The sequence below is a fragment of the Aulostomus chinensis genome, chromosome 5 (genome assembly GCF_037954235.1).
Source record: "Aulostomus chinensis isolate RoL2024-O1b breed Wild chromosome 5, RoL_Achi_v1.0, whole genome shotgun sequence".
In the NCBI taxonomy this organism is placed as follows: domain Eukaryota; kingdom Metazoa; phylum Chordata; class Actinopteri; order Syngnathiformes; family Aulostomidae; genus Aulostomus; species Aulostomus chinensis.
Window position 1 is genome coordinate 16507267 of NC_141324.1, and position 16558 is coordinate 16523824.

Genomic DNA, 16558 nt, shown 5'->3' on the forward strand with positions numbered 1-16558 from the left:
CAACCGAAGGGTCGCTGGTTCGATCCTCACTTCCCCCGGTGACCATGTCAAGTATCCTTTAGCAAGATACTGAACCCCTAATTGCTCCTGACGGCCCTGCGATGGACTGGCGACTCGTCCAGGGTGAACCCCGCCTCTCGCCCAATGTCAGCTGGGATAGGCTCCAGCCCCCCCCCCCCACCTAAGTAAGCAGTGTAGAAGATGGATGGATGGATGGATGGATGGATGCATTACAAAGGTTTGGTTTTAATTTAAAGCTCCTCTGAATTTTCACTCACTCCCCAAACTGAATTGAATTTGTCAGTTGGTTTTAGCTTCAGCACGGTGGCGTTTTTTTCCCACTCAAAGCAGATTTACAAGATTAAAAAAAACACAGCCGGGAGATTTGCTTCTCAGTTATTGACAGTTGGTATTAAATTGCATCTTTCAGTACTTGATGGCACTGAAGCTCAACACCCAGGGTTCACTTGGCATGAAGACTGAGGTACTGAAGAGAGACTGGTAGAGTCTCTCATCCATGCGCACGCCTCCCTTCCCCCTAAAACCTTCTCAAATGAAAGACTTTTGTACAAATTCTTCCGATAGAAGTGGTTTTTCAATAAATATAAAACATTTATTCAAGGACGTGTTTTCATTCCTGTGAGAGTCTTTGCAACTAACAATAACAGAGTCAAAACGTGTACCTTTGGTGTTGTCCGGGACGACTGATGGCGGTGTGACACCTTCACACGAAACCCTGCACGTCATTTCAACATGGGGACCGACTGGCTGAGGCCTCTGCTGTTTGCACTCTCCTGCTGTCTTCTACAAGCAAATGGATTCAACATTTCTCTTGGAAAGAAATAAACAAAGTGTCTCATTTTATGTCTCAACAGTTGCAGTCACACTTGTATGGAGAATAAGTCAATGTGAAGCTTAAAAGATCAGTTATAGACCGATAATGACACACGTCCTGCCAGGCTGGAAGTCTCTTTGGTGAATGAAGATAATGTTTAATTGACGATCAAAGTGTGGGATATTTTCGTTTGTAGTGTATTTAAGGTCCTGAGCTCTGCATGCAATAATTATTCTGATTCTTAGCAGTACAGCTGAATGTTAAGTTAGAAAACAAACCGTTGTGTAAATCTTGTTTTTAATACCAAGATAAACAATGAAATTATATATATAATTTTTTAATTTGCCATCATCTGAGTTTCTCATGGACTTGGCTGCACTGGTGGGAAACCCTGTGATTTAAGAAGTGTGAAATTTAATTGTCTACTGAGAACAATTGTATCGCATTCTTCGAGTGAACGTTGCAAGGTGGTGTTTTCAATATTCTAAAATGATAAAAGATGCCAAGGCATCCTCCAGTTACACTTGGTATGATTCTAAAAGTTGGCAACAAGAAAAGAAATGTTGTGATTGTTCGGACTGTTTGCTGTTATCAAGCTTTAAATGTTAGTTAGAGTAAAAAAACTCTGATCGTGTTCCAGATGGTATCTGGTGAAGCACCAGCCTGAGGGAGTTGTCACACACTGGCCGTCCCAAATTATTCAAGCAAATTATTATCGTTAACCGCGAATAAGATCTTTAGCGGCGTCTCATCGAGTCGAAGGTGTTAAAAAGATTTTCTTTAAACCTTTACGACCCTTAAATTAAAAGGAAACCAAATCAGTCAGACGCGTAAACAACCGCGAACTGTGATGGAGGTGAAATTAAGAGGAGGGAGATCAGAGGCTTGATGCCAAGGTTGTTGCTCTCATTAGGAATTTCGTTTGAATGCAGCCACTAAAGAGCATCATTCCCAAACAACCGCATGATAAGCTGCTTCGGTGAGATTTCATACGTTTTTGTTTTGGTTTTTTTCGTTTTTTTTAATGGAGAGCTTCCAAAAAAGAGGTTTTTTTTTAATTTGTGGTCGATGGTGTGATCTCAGCCTCCATCCAGAGGGGGTCTGGGCCTAATAAGGACTGGTGTGGTGCGGCTCAGACAGACCGCCTCTCCGCTGTGTGGAGAAATGTGTTCAATCACCATGGCTACCGGTCAGAGAAGAGCCCCTGCTGTGGTTATTAGGTTTTCACTGTCTGCTTAGCGCACGGGCCCAGTGCGCAGGTTAACAGCTCATGGATGTGAATCTGGGAGGGCCTGGGGGTCAGAGGTGACGCAGAATTCTAATCATGCCTGCACAAGACGAGGGATGGAGTTTTAATCTAAAGCATCATCGCCAGAAAGAATTGACTCCCCGGGACTCCTGAGGTTGCTTCCATGAGAAGGAAAACATGGGCAGAAAAAAAGAAAAAGAAAAAGCTTGAAGCAGTCCTGATTCAGCTGAGTACTCTTGTAGCGAGTACCAGAGGATCTGAAGGGAGAATTATCCATGCACCATTTCCTCCCCTCGTCCTGTGTGGAAAAATCCTGCAGTTGCAGCTTTCTGGTAGCTGACACACGGCAGAAACACTTTCTTGAGGTTTCACACTGCACAATAACGCTTGTTTGATTTATTTATAGCTGTTCCAAACTGGTTTGACCTGCATATTTTATTTTTCATCTTGAAGTAGGACGCATATTCTGGAAAACCAAACCAAAAAAAAAACCCTTTATCTTTCAGGGTTCTTTATCACATTTCCTATCGTGAGATGCACTCATGGAGCATGACCCTGGACGTTTTAGGGGTCACAAACATAATTAGAAGCAGATCTGGGTTCACAGCGGGGACTCCATGAAGAGGTGATTAAAAGACATAAAGTGTGTAAATGTCGGAGAGACACCGGGCATTGTCTGCACACGCAGAAACATGCTACTGTGAGTATCCTCCTCCTCCTCCTCCTCCACTCCCCACCATCCTCTCTCTCCTGAATAATACACGACAGACCCCCCCCCCCCCCCCCCCCCCCGCCGCTCGCGGTGTCCAATAGCAGCTGCGCATTTTATCAAGCTATCTCCTTTGGGCCAATCCCGGTGCTCCCGGTGCTCCGTGTAAACCGGATGCCCTCCCTTCTGCCTCTCAAACAGACGTAACGTGTGGATCGGAGAGGCAGGCGCTCAATCGGTGTGGAGTTGGATGGAGGAGATGAGGGTGAAAATAACCACGCTGGGAGAAAAAGGAAGCGTCAGTGAGTATGTGAAGCTTCACACAGACGGATCCTGTCCAATTGTGCTGATATTTTAAAATGTATTGTGTGCGTGTGTGTGTGTGTGTGTGTGTGCGCGCGCGCGCGTGTGTGTGTGTGAGATGCACATGGTGGTAAATGGTGATGGGGGTCTAAAATAAGCGCATGTGAATGTGCTCAACATGCCAGCAGTCTTCCATCGGGCTCTTCGTGTGTAACTCCGGCCGGTTTTCCATCGCCCTGCTCAACATGAAGCCTTTCGATGCTCGCTTCCAACTTCTAAAAAGGCTTCACGTTGGATAGAAATGCTCGGAAAGTTTCTGGTGATATGTTAAAACAGCTACTGGAGCCCTACGAATATGATCTAGAGGATGAGTTGGACTCACCCGACTGTCTCCTGCTCTGAGACTGAAAGTCTGCGCACACTGATAAATGGTGGCTATTATTTTTCAGCTGAACAATGCGCACCGGCTTTGTGTGGACCATCTGTCATTGTATCGACATTACACCTCCTACTCCAGAGGAGAAAAAAATGAGAGAGAGAGAGATCGAAAGAGAAAGAGAGAGAGAGGCACCTGAAGAGCAGCAGACAGCGATCATTCAGAGCCGCCACCCGTCTAACGCCGAGCCGTGACTCATGATGCGTTACGTCTGTGTGGATGATGGGTGCGTAACGTGGCCAAAAAAATGAACAACCAAACCGGTGGGATTAAAATATTTTATCTATCACGAGCAGACGCGACGGAACACAATACACGCGTGGCAGTGGAGTCTTTAGAATAGAGCACAAATTCCAAGCGTGGCTTTGCGAATTCTCGGAAACGGTCTTTGCGCATCTCCCGTAACGCTGGCCTCCAGCAGCACATGGCTCAAAGAGCCAGACTGCCATTTTCAGGGTGGGCACTGTGTGTGTGTGTGTGTGTGTGTGTGTGTGTGTGTGTGTGTGTGTGTGTGTGTGTGTGTGTGTGTGTGGATGCCACCTGACCAGACAAACACACAAAAGCAACACAGATGTAATTTTGCTCCACTCAGTTTTAACCCTGTAGGAACTGTAAAGCAGCTGAGACATGCGTTTTTTTTCTCTCCTCCAGAAACTGCCATGCCTGCTCTCCCAGCATGCAGTGCCAAGCACTAATATGCCTTAAGGTTAATGAGGCAGCTTCCATAAATTCTTCTGCCATCTGGATATAGGAGGTCTAGACGCTTAGTGCAGCACTACATTTTACTGGTCCACAGGGTGCTTTAATGAAAAATGCTTTTATTGAATATTTACCTGGATCTGACACGAAAGATGTGGGCTTTAATTTATTTTGGGAAAATCTGAATAACAGCCTGGGAGGTGCTGATGTGATCATCTGTCTCTGTTCTTATTCACTTGGCTTTGTTCTTCACCAAGAGAAAAAAAAGCAGCAGCTTCTGTTGGAGGAGCGGAGTCAAATCTGTTTAATATGGTTGCTCTCCGAGAGTTATCACGGTCGGACACTATGTTCTCCGAGGGCTCATCTTATCTCCTGCTGTAACAACGATCATCATTGGCGTGCCGCTCATTAACACGTGATGAGTTTCATCAGTGGGCACCCGGCAATTATGTGGCGGTGCAACCTGCTATCACAGTGGAGAGGCTCTCAACTGTGCATCTGCACTATACATCGCATTGCTTTCCCAGCAGCATTCACAGATTAAAAATAATGTTCCTGTGGATCATCATTGTGAAAATGTCATGTTGTTAGCATCGGGGAGCCCCACCACCACTAACTTCTCGCACCGTCACATGACTTCCAGCACACGTCCCATCAGACTTCTCTGTCGTTCATACGAAAACTTCAGGATGAGCTATAAAGCAGATAATCCCGGTGGATTGCGAGCCAAAGCCAAATTAACCAGAGAGAGGCCTAATGTCTCTGTTTAGTTCTTTTTCCACCTCAGACATTATTGTACATCTGGATCCAGCGCAGCAGCAGCAGGTTTTGTCGGAGCTGCTCAGCAGACGCACTTGGACTGTGTTCAGGCATCGCAGGTAAATGAAGTTTAGCGGTCAACGAGTTCATAGCACGAGGAAGCTGTGTCCATATGTGTGTTTAGTGCCTCCCCCTGTGGGTGTTTGTGTGTGTGTGTGTGTGTGTGTGTGTGTGTGTGTGTGTGTGTGTGTGTGTGTGTGTGTGTTGGATAAATGGAAAGGTTAGGTAATGGAGACCCCTGCACCCCGCCTCAGGCATCGCGGCATACTGCCCATCTAGATGAGTGGACGACCTCTGACCTCCCGTCTAGCCACAGGCTCAGGTCTGCTCGGGTCAAGCCAGGTGGCTTTCAAGAACCTATTGGCAGGTTCGCGGGCAAATGACATTTGAACTCTTTCGCTCTTTCGGTTCATTAAGAAACTTGTGTGTGTGTGTGTGTGTGTGTGTGTGTGTGTGTGTGTGTGTGTGTGTGTGTGTGTGTTTGCGCACGTGTGTGCATTTTCCTTTAATATATTAATGTTGCATTTAAACTTGGCGCTCAACATTATCAGAGAAACCAACTCAAACTTCTGAAATGTAGAATCTCGTCCTCAGTAGAATCAGACGTTTCTCTAAACTGCTGCGTCAGATGCTAGCTTCACCTCGCCGCTTGCACACACACGCGCGCGCGCACACACATTCTCACCTCACTGACGAGACGTTGTGACTGCTTTAATCACAAAGTAACTGCAAGACAAAAACATTACATTTGTCCAGATCTGCTCTCAGTTCTGTCACAACATGCGCTCTATTGTATCGCTACGCAAGAAACTCCCCATGGAAATTTTGGAATCTTTCCCATTGTTTCCTGAAGGAAAAGGGGGCTTTCATATGGAAGTGGGGAACGCCAGGAAATGACAGGCATTCTTTGTGGACTATTTGAAAATAAACTTGTGGGTCCTCGCTTCCCTCTTGACAGCTAAACAGAAATGAAGAGAGGATTAACAATCCTTCAATGGTGTTTTTTTTTTTTTTTCACTCTCGTGTTTCCGGCTGCAATTTGCCCCCCCCCCCCCCCCCAACAAAAAGTATATTTTCTCATTCAGTGTATTCAGAGAAAAGACGTGAGGGTTTCAGCTAAAGAGGGTCTTTCTCTCCAGTTTCTGATTTTCTTCCTTATTTGTCCTTATTTCGCCTTATCTCCCCCCTCTGGCTTTAGACACAACCCTGCTGCTTGAGCTCGGCTTTATGAGGTGTGACACTGAGGTCTGGTTGGCGGATTGGAACGTAAAGCTTTACATTCAGTCGGCTGCGGTCGGGTTAGGGAGGACTTAAACTCACTTCACCCCTATACGGTCCCTCGTATACAGGAAGTGCCTTCGTTCTGCTGAGTTGGCATGAAAGTGCAGAATTGGAGAGGGAAGGAGAGAAGAAGAAGAAGAAGAAGAAGAAAAAAAAAGCCAAAACATTTGACCTGCCTTTTTTTTAACCTCAGAGCTCCTAATTGCCCACATGGAAGATGGGCACTGACAGAAAACTGACAGGAGAGTAAAAACAGATGTTCACGGTTTACATTTTTGTAAAATCATACATAGCCAGCATCTTTTTTAAGTCTAGTTTGAAACCAGGTGTTCGTACTTCTCCACCTCTTCCTTTTTTTGTGATTTAATAACAGGTTTTATTCAACTTTTTCAGCCTTGCCGTATTTCAGCTCACACCTTATCCTTCCCCTTCTCTCTCTCTCTCTCTCCTTTCTTCCTCCTCCTCTTCCTCCTTGTCCTCCTCTTGTTGTTTTTCCCACCAGGCCAGCGGTAGTTCCCAGGTATTTGACCAGTGTAGCGTAGCCGGGAGGCTGGTTGTTCCGTCCTCTGTGAGACAAAGGCAGCGTGCCTCAAGGAGAGGGATGAAAGGAAAAGGGGGCTGTGCCGCCACTCCTTTTTACAATGGGAAACCTCCTTAGTGAGGTTGTAGAGCAAATAACCACCTTTCGCTTCCTTTTTTTTAACAAGCACTAAGACGGTGTGTCTCTTTTTGTAGAAGGAAGAGCAGGGATGTTTGTGCGTTTGTTGGCGTTTTTGCATCGACGTGACGTTCCCAGCATTCCCTTACACCTGCCCAGTTTGTTTATAGATGTTTCCTGACACTTTTTTCGAACCCAAAAAAAAACCAACAACCAAAAAAAAAACCCACAATTTTGAAATTCTTCACTTTTAAATATCTTAAATAAGAGCCCGTTGATAGTGGCAGTAAAATGTAGCAAGGTATAATCTAAAAACAGTCAGTCTAAAAAATGGGCCCTTAAAGGTTATGATGCGTTACACCCAGATGTATTTTAAAATCCTGTTTTTGGTTCAAGTGGCAGCGGAGAGTTTTCCGTGTGTTTTGGGTCTAAAACTCTCCTCAAAAGTCCGATATTTATGCTGAAATATGCAGGACAAGAATAAGCTGCCACAAGAACTAAAACTAAAGTTTACTCAGATGATTGTTGGTTAAGCCCAAAAAAAAAAAAAAAATCTCTTTATGCCCGGCGCTTGAGTCAGTGTATTTTGTCCTCGAGGTTTCTGAAGGAGTCATTTTTTTATTCAGTGTTCATTGTTGACAATATTATCACATGCTTGCAGTTGACGTGTACACACACACTTGCCCTTATGCCGCAAATCTGCGTCTGCCCGGTGTACTGTTATCATCTGAGGTGGTGGTCAGGGGGAGGGAGCGGAAACCGCAGGAGTCTTTTACGGCTGCAGCTCCAGAGACAACCTGTTCTCAGGCACTTCTCTTCTGGCACTTTTTTATGACATCATAAATTCCTCCATTTCCTCTGACCAGCCCTAGGTGGGTATAAAGGACATACCTGGTCAGTAATTGTCTGTCTGGCTCTCTCATCTGTCAGTCTCCCTCTCGTGCTGGTGACTTCCTCCAGAGCCAGACTCTCAGACGGCCGGAAGATACACAGATCTCTCAGATCTGGACCAATAAAAACACTGGCTTATTTAATTAACTACACAGTGAGGAGGGTTTCTCTATCCTTTGCTTTTCTCAGGCGCCATTTAGTGGATTTTTGTTTGTCGTGGATGCAAAAGGCGAACCGGGCGCCAGTGTTTGCGGCTCTCCTGCGTGCGTGTGCACTCCTCGCTGACAACAACAACCTCACTCGCCAACCTGTTGATACCTATTGTTTGTTGAAATCTTAAGGATGAGGAGCAGCAAAAAAAAAAAAAAAAAAAAAAGGATTAGAGGAAGAAAGAGGAGTTTTCTTTTTGTGGGGGGGTGGGTGGGAGGGGGGACCCTCAGGAACATTCAATGTTCACATCCAACTGATGTATGGTTTGGTCTCTTTAGGGAGGCTGGAACAATACACGCACCAGCACGACAACATTCCTCAGGGGTTAAAAAGGTCAGGGGTCACCCGACGACCCCACCCTGCCAATCAGTCCCAAGGCACCAACTCGGTGGCTTTGTTTTTAGTTTATGTCTTCGCACTTGTTGAACAGACTCTGCACCTTGTGTTACCATGTGCCCTTTGCTCTCTAATAGACTGCTCGGAGCAGTCACTGTTTTGTTTTTGTTGTCTAAATGTACAACGCTGAGGTTGTCAGGGATGAAAATAAATGTAAGTCATTTATATAAAAGTTCCCTCCCAAGACAGACATACACAGAAGAGAGGAAGCAGAGAATAAATCAGCTAGAAGTTTCAAATTAGTGCAGATTGATTCTTTGGCCACGTTTGCCCTAAAATAAATGTGTAGCTTGTCTTACATGTAATATCCCAGCCAGATGTTTGGCAATCCCACGTCTACATATGGCAGAACTGAACCACAGCGAGGCCGCCTGACTGTAATTATTATACATATTTTGAATGATTTAAATGCCCTCTTTATATAATCAGCCCATGAGGGTCAAATATTAGACCAACGAGGGCACGGTAGGTCCTCAAAGTCGTATTTTTCCTCCTTTATGAAAAATCGGGCTCATTATATATATATTTTTTTTTTTCATGAACGCCACAGCACACATCAAATAAAGTCATTAAAGTGGAGCATATGCATGTGTAGGCATGGAGTGGCGTGTGAGGCCCCTACATGCCGTCTGCAGGTCTGTTAGTCATTATGAGTAAATGTACAGTATACACTGGACATGCAGCTACATTAAAGCCTCGCCCACTGCCACAGCGGACCACCCCAGAGACAAACCGCTGGCACTTCCTCCACCTCTTCCATCGCTCAGCCTCAGGGGAAGTGCATTTTGGGATTTCCGGAGGATGCACTGGACATTAATCATTTCTTGATTGGAACACTTAGAATAACTGTGAATTAGACATATTCCAGTTTGTTCCGTTTTAAAGAATCTGGATTATGCGTCCTCCACCGTTGCATTTGTTTCTGTAGGTGCCGACTTGAATGCTCTGGTGAAGACGTTCTGTCAGGTATTCTCTCTCTTCTCAACAGCGTTAGAAGCACTCTTTCCTCTTCTGCTAAACATCCTCCATGTGTCACATTCTTCTGTCTGTCTCTCGACGACTCTAATCCTCCTGAATGTGACTCGATCTGCTCACAGTCGAGGAAAGAAGCTCCTGCATTTGCTCGCAGTTAGAATTGTAAACCTATCTGGCTGCAGCTGCAGCTAAAGATCGGGACGTTTTTATTGTTGGGAACAAATAGAGCCTTTTTATTTTGTCTAGCAGCTGACGCCTCTCCCCACCCACTCCTCCAAAACTGCTTTTGTCAGTAATGTAGAGTTGCCTGCTCTGGGAAGAAACCATGAGTCTCATAAAATAAAATAAGAAAAAAAGAAAAAGTGTGGAACCATGAAACTCATGGCTCGGGGAGGAAAAGACCCGGCTGTTTGCCATATGGTGTAATTATCTGCTATTTCAAAAGATTATCTCCTTCCATCAATATAGTGTTTAAATGTGTGTGCGTGTGTGTGTGTGAGTGTGTGTGATTTGATCTCTGGTTTGTAATGTTGAGACTCTGTGGCCTGCAGTTTGGCCCCCCATTTAAACTGGGTTAGCTATGATCTCCCCTTCTCTCACCCCACCCCCCCTGCACACACACACACACACACACACACACACACACACACACACACATATATATGCTGAGGGTCTCTCAACACAAAAGAAATATTCAGCTGGAGAGAGGGGGGTCCCTGAGAGGGCGCGACATTGAACTGGGGATGGGGGCGAAGAAGAAGAAGAAGAAGGAGAAGAAATGGCTCTCTGACACGGGGGTTGCCATGGCAAAGCCCCCTTTTCTCCTCTGCCTATTTTTCATTTGAGGTCTCATGGTGGGGCAAGGTGAACGTGTGTGTGTTTGAGAGTGTGATGGATTATGGGAGATGTAATATGGCTTAAGAATTCAGTTTCTTATCTGCTTCACCTTCACAGAAAAGACGTCCGAAAACTTTCCCTCATCACGCAGGCAGCTAAATGTTCAGTGCTAGTGTGTAATATTAAAAGTATTTACTACATTTTATTCAGCTTCCCACAGGCTGTTCCTTTCTGTTGTTTGCGATCTTAAGATTCATTTTTAGCATTTTGCATAACATCCAAGGATGGCAGGAAAGCATAATTCAAAGGACCTCGTCACGAGAAAAACACTGAATTGTCTCTTTTTATGGATTTCTGAATTATAGCCGCAATAATGTGAAGCATCCATTGTGGAGAGTGTGTTATCATGGCGGTCTGACATTACCCTCCCACCCCGGCAGAGTAATAGATGCAGGTCTCTCCTGCTCCAATGACATCAGCACCCTAAGCCGATAAAACAGGGCAACAAATGTCCATAGATCAGCGTTTGCCAGCCTGACGTCAGCCTCGGCCTGTGCAGCGGCCAAGCCACACTGCTGCTGGTTGTTCCTGCCTCTGACAATGGGATCTCTCAGGCTGGGGTCGCGCGTATAAAGAGCTTGGCTGCACAGTTTGACATCGCAGCATTGTCCTCTGGGTTAGACGTCTGTAAAGAGCTGTGACAGGCTGGGCAGCCAGGGAGAGTTTGCAGACATTTATTACATTGTTACATTTTAAGGGTGAGTTCACACTTTGCAAAAAAATAAATACATAAAAGTAGGAAGGTTGGTTTAGTTTTAGCTGTTGAGATTTTGAGAGTTTTGCCACTTTTATTGTGAATAATCAACCCATTTCCCTTTTATCCATGAGTGAAATCTCCAAATCTTGTCAAATCAAAACACCATGAGATCAGACTTTTTTTCCAGTTTGAAAAAAAAAAAGTCCTTCACTTCGCTTTAAAAATGCTGCGCAATGTAACATCTTCCTCCTCGTGTGTGTTTCAGATGCTGTTTCAACCATTTTTGCACCGAAGACTTCCTGATGGTAATTCAATAATCCTGTCAGTTTATAGTTTAACACAGTTCATGATGTTCTGGACTCGTCCTGCCTGACCTGTGCCGTTACGATCCTAACATCCTCGCCTCCTTCCTCTACCTTGTCTGCTTGCCTCGGTGAACATTCAACGCTGTCGGTGAGTTTGGTATGGATCACACAAAAACCATCGACCGTTGACTGTGCCCCGCGGTTTGCTCCGATGACGTCAAGACTGAGGAAAAAGAAGAAGAAGAGAAAAAAAAGGAGATGGACAAAAAGGGCGAGTGGGTGCATCCAGAGACAGAGACGCGCACACGACGCGCACAGAAGTGACTCTGTGTTCCCACTGTAGCCGTAGAGCAAAGGTCACAATCAACATTCATTGCTGTCGCTGGGTTGGACTGTGTAGAAAAGCTCACTGAACAATGAGTGCAACTGTGGCCCAGATCTGCCTGAGTCGAGTCCCAGCCAATCAGCCAGCCGGATGTGAAACGCTCTGATTTCTTTATTTATATACTTCTTGTTTTTCACTTCTATTTTCTCCTCTCTTCCTCCCTCTCTGGCGCTGGGAGTCTTCAGGGGGAAAGAGAGAGAGAGAGAGAGCGAGAGAGAGAGAGAGAGAGATAGAGCGACACAAATAGACTTCTGGCTGCTTGCTTGTCCTCATCCACCTCTCGTCTAATTGGCGGTTATGTGTGCAGCAAGCGGGAAGGAAGCGGAGTGAATGTGTAATCATTTGGAGTCTCTTCTCCTTTAGATGTTTCATCCCTCTCTTTTTTGTTTGTCTAATTATATACTGCGCTCAGTTAACTCTGTGTTAACTGTCTGGCAGTAATGAACGAGTGACAAAGAGAAGGAGGACAAAAGGAACCAAAAAGGTAGAAAGATTAAAGCAGCGGCAAAATTATGATCCAGTTAGTATATTTTGTCAGATATTTTTTTCCCTGCTCCTGCTGGAGGATTTTCAACTTTACAATTGAGGATGTCTCATTATCTGTGTTTGACTTTGGTGAGAGACTGTCTGGTTTCCTGTGTGTGTGCGTGTGTGATAGAGGACTTTCCTGCTGATCTCGAATGCAATATTTTCCGTCAATGCTGGGGCCCGCTCCCTTGTGAGAACGCCGTCGTCTATAACCTTCAGACAGGCTGGGACCGGCTGTGCATCACTGTCCTGGCGCAGTAATAATATATTTCACGTGTACTTGAACTGACGCAATAAAATAAATCACACTTGAATCACCGGTATCTGTCGTGAATATTTAGTCAACTTCTTGATCGCAGACTTCAGCAACTCCGACCTCCCATCGCTCCTTCTCTAACAGTATGTTCCCTCTCTGTCATTTAGTGGCCGAGCCCCTCTCTCCCCAGTCTCTCTGTATTATTCATAGAAAAGCACTCTGTGCAGCGGTGCAGAACAGTGGAGGTGATGTAATAGTGGCTGCGAGCGTGGCTCCGGACTGTCATTTGGGATGGACTCATGCGACAGGAGAAAACACAGGGTTTGTTCAGCTCGAGCACGACGACGACGACGACGACGATGATGGTGATGGTGATGATGATGGCGGCGGCATGAGATCAGACATGCGACCCGTTTATAATATGCAGAGTCAATTCAAACACAAACACCAGCATGCTACACAATAAAAGAGCAATGCGAGCAAAATAAAAGTCGAGAAACACGACGAGAGCTTGCGCTTTAGTGATGCTACCTCCACCTAGTGTTCAAAGAAGATACACATACGCAAGCTCAATGAGGAAAAGTTGCAAAGTAAAATCAGAGTAAAGTCATTCGTTCGTTCATTCATGCATTCATTCAGGTTTAGCCTCACAGCTGATGACCGTAGCTCATCCTGACTCGAATTTGCTGCTGCAAACCTTAAAACACCTCACCTCCTAAACCTGGTTTTGTTTGTATTTGAAGTGACATTTTGTTCACTTGCGTACCAACTTCACAAGATGAAGTCAGAAAAAGTAAAATCACTTAATGTGTCTTGTTACTGCTTCTGATTCCTCTGTGTGCTTCCAGAACAGTAACATTTGTTTTGTTCTTATCTCGCCAGCGGAGTACATTTCCCATTTCCAACTCATTTATTTTATTCATCATTCATTTAACTGGTGGGGTTGTAAAAGTAGCTGCATTCATTTTTTATCAATGCGAGCTGCACATTTTGTCAATATTAACAATTAATTTCCAATTAGCATCGTGCCAACAGTTTCAAGAGGGCAAGGGGGGTTTATTTAAGAGTTGATTGTGTGACTCGGCGTCTTTTTCTGCTTATTTCAAACTCAAGCCACATTTCTCTGTTACTTGGAGCTGCAAGGCTTCAAGTAGTAAACCCACAAAACCCAAACACTATATAATAGTAAATGAACTGCTTTTTGTGAGCTCACAAGGTAATCGAACTTTTTAATCTCTCTTTTCAAAAGTTTATTTCAAAATACATCGGAGATGAAAAAAATTCTAAATACGTTCAATTTGTTTTACAGGACCGTTTGATATAAACTCCTTCAAAGAATGTCTGGAAACTCTTTATCGGTCGGTTATCATTAGCAACCCAGCTAAATGTGTGGTTTGTGGAGCCTGAGTTTGTGACGAGGTGAATCAGGCCAATTGCAGGGGATTTTGTCAAATTCTTTTGGGGCACTGCCCACACATTTCACTGGGTCGCTCATTCCACGAATGCACGATCCTTCCGAGTTGTACCTCCTTGAAAAGATGACTAATCAGGCTTTCCGGTGACATGAAATTTAATACCAATTGGTATTATTAAAGGGGAAAATAATCACAGAAACATTTCTGAACTTTCTTAGAGGTGTATAGTGAAATAGAAATGTTTAAAAAAAAATGAAGCTATTTTTGTTGTTTCGCTTGCTATTTTTATCACCTCCTGAGTGGACAAGCACTCGTGCTGTCATCATCGATGATGTCATCATTGGCAGACCCAGCACTCGTCATTGTGCGATGTGTTTTTAACAACTTCCTTGAGCCGATGTTTAACTGGACTGCACAAGGGCGCAAAACTTCCAGCGCTGGAATTTCTCAGCGTGATAAGATAAACACGGAAGTTAAGATAAAAGCAAGGAAAAGACACACACGTGTTATGATTACGCTTTAGCCTCCAAGTTCAAAACACACACGCGGGGAAGAAGATGCTGTCAAAGGAGATTTGACACCGGCAACAGGACGTATCACACCACATGATCATTTATTTTCATTAAAATTTTATTTCTGTCACTCACAACCTGCTTACATCCCATATAAATGCCATAAAAATGATAGTCAACAAGGTTCATACAACTGAGCAAATAATGAATTATAAACAAAACCTAAAAATTCTATACAATGTACAAAGCTGTTGATGTAGAATCCGTTTCCGCCAGCTTCCTCCAACCATGACAAAATTTGAATTTAGAAATAAAAGTGGCTGGTTGTTCTCTAACAGCCTGACGTCTATTGTGGCACGCGGGGGGAGTCGTGGCGAACCTTATGTGCTTTAGTCCTGCAAAAATAATGAGTGAATTTAACCACACATGAACTGAATCATTCTGTTATCACGCAGCACCGACTTCTCGCTATCTCACCTTAACCTGTCGACATAGTCCATCACCCAGTCTAGAGCAGGATCCGAGCACGCTTTCCCTCTCTTTACGTGGAAACTGGAATTGAATAGACATTAAAATGAATATTAGATGCACTTTTGTAATGTATCCTGAGGTTTTTGTAGGATATCCTTAACAGATACTCACATGATGGCGTTGATTGGACACATTTCTTTCACAGTCTGGACGGAGTAGCCTTTAATTACACCAAAAGGTATTTTTTGCCTCGTGTATGTTCGACAGCATCGGTTATAAGCTGTGAAACAAGAGAAACTGATAAGCTACAAGAACCGAAAAAGGGATGTAATGCAAATTAAAGAGCCGATCATGAAAGCGATGGAGAGTACAAACCCGCGGATGTGTTTGTGGCCATCAGACAAATGGCGAGGAGCAACAGAGCTTTGACGGCGACCATGTCTTCTTCTGAGATGCTGCCTCTCACCTGCTGGTGAGGCAACATCTCAGCAGCCTCATATTACCTTCGAGATGCCGGAAACTTTCTCGCTATGAAAAAAAAAAATGTACCAACATCAGAACAGTTTCGTTATTTTAGAAGTTCTTTCCTCCTTCCCCTGATGAGAGAGGAAGGGGGAGAGTCGGGGAGAAATTCCACTCGCCGTAAAAGTGTTGACGCTCATATGGAGATAAGATGAGGGCTGAACGTTTGTCAGCAAAACCTGTTTTCCTTTCATTACAATACCAAAAAATGTGTCATGTTTAGAGATCAAGTGGTAGAGGGAGAGATAATTCAATCATATGAATACCAAAATCCCCCCAAAACAATGAATGTAATTCTGTTGTGAATTATATTTGGCACAAAAACATCACATGCGTCAGTCGGATATCGCAGCGTAGGACAGTAAAATAAAACACAGAGAGATATTATGATGTCTTTTTTATCACTTTGACATAATAATAAAAAAAAAAGTCCTGAAGGAGCAGCACAACAGAGCTCATCTCTGTGTCTTTCATCCATCAAACTTTAAAAAAAAAAAAAAAAAAGGTGGGGGGGGGGGGGGAGCCGAAAATATTTGATTTAAAAGCAGCGTGTTTGAAACGAGCACATGAGAGGAGGAAGACCTGGATCACGGGGGCCGCTTCTGGTGGGTTGTTCTGAGGTTGTAAAGGAGGTTGTTTCTAGGTCAGAGGAACACATCATAAACTCAAGAGTGGCACATTAAAGGGAGAAAGATGCATAGAAATGGGTCATGAAACTCTCCTGCTCTGCATCATGGCCTTTCCACTGAAACCTCCCGAGCATGTTGCTGATTTCCTGCGGCGCACTTTCTCACGTTATAATACAGACCTGATGCTAAGAAAATGTGTTCAAACCTTCTAGAAACAGGATGTGTTCTTTCTGCGGGATTAAATGTTAATAATTCATTAATTGGGAGTTCAAATGCACCTCACTAGACTGACAGATGAAATATTACTTCTTTGGTGGAATTGAACTACTTTCACTTGAGTACCGGACTTGACTACAGTTTCAAGGTGTCTGTACTTTACTTGAGTAGTATTTTTTTTATTTATTTTGTAGCTTTGTACTTTTACTCCGTCACATTTATGTAGTTAACTTGAAGAAATAATGAAGAAAACATGGCAAAAAT

The 16558-nt window shown here is 44.1% G+C and overlaps 1 protein-coding gene across 1 annotated transcript; it reads right to left on the reverse strand.

Moving 5' to 3' along the window:
- Positions 1 to 14588: 14588 nt before the first annotated feature.
- On the reverse strand, positions 14589 to 15425 carry ccl20a.3 (chemokine (C-C motif) ligand 20a, duplicate 3). Its single transcript, XM_086204951.1, has 4 exons — positions 15303 to 15425; positions 15099 to 15207; positions 14934 to 15008; positions 14589 to 14851 (listed from the first exon to the last, which is right to left on the reverse strand). Exons 1-4 carry the CDS (start codon positions 15409 to 15411, stop codon positions 14803 to 14805), a joined length of 342 nt encoding a protein of 113 aa, XP_086061077.1. The 5' UTR covers positions 15412 to 15425; the 3' UTR covers positions 14589 to 14802.
- Between the last annotated feature and the right edge of the window lie 1133 nt (positions 15426 to 16558).

Bases quoted from the DNA above. Each gene is read 5' to 3' on its own strand.
- ccl20a.3 (XM_086204951.1), bottom strand. From the start codon at position 15,411: ATGTTGCCTCACCAGCAGGTGAGAGGCAGCATCTCAGAAGAAGACATG. The intron at 15,009-15,098 runs GTGAGTATCTGT...ATTCAATTCCAG, and splicing joins TGTCCAATCAACGCCATCAT to TTTCCACGTAAAGAGAGGGA. The intron at 14,852-14,933 runs GTGAGATAGCGA...TTATTTTTGCAG, and splicing joins GACTATGTCGACAGGTTAAG to GACTAAAGCACATAAGGTTC.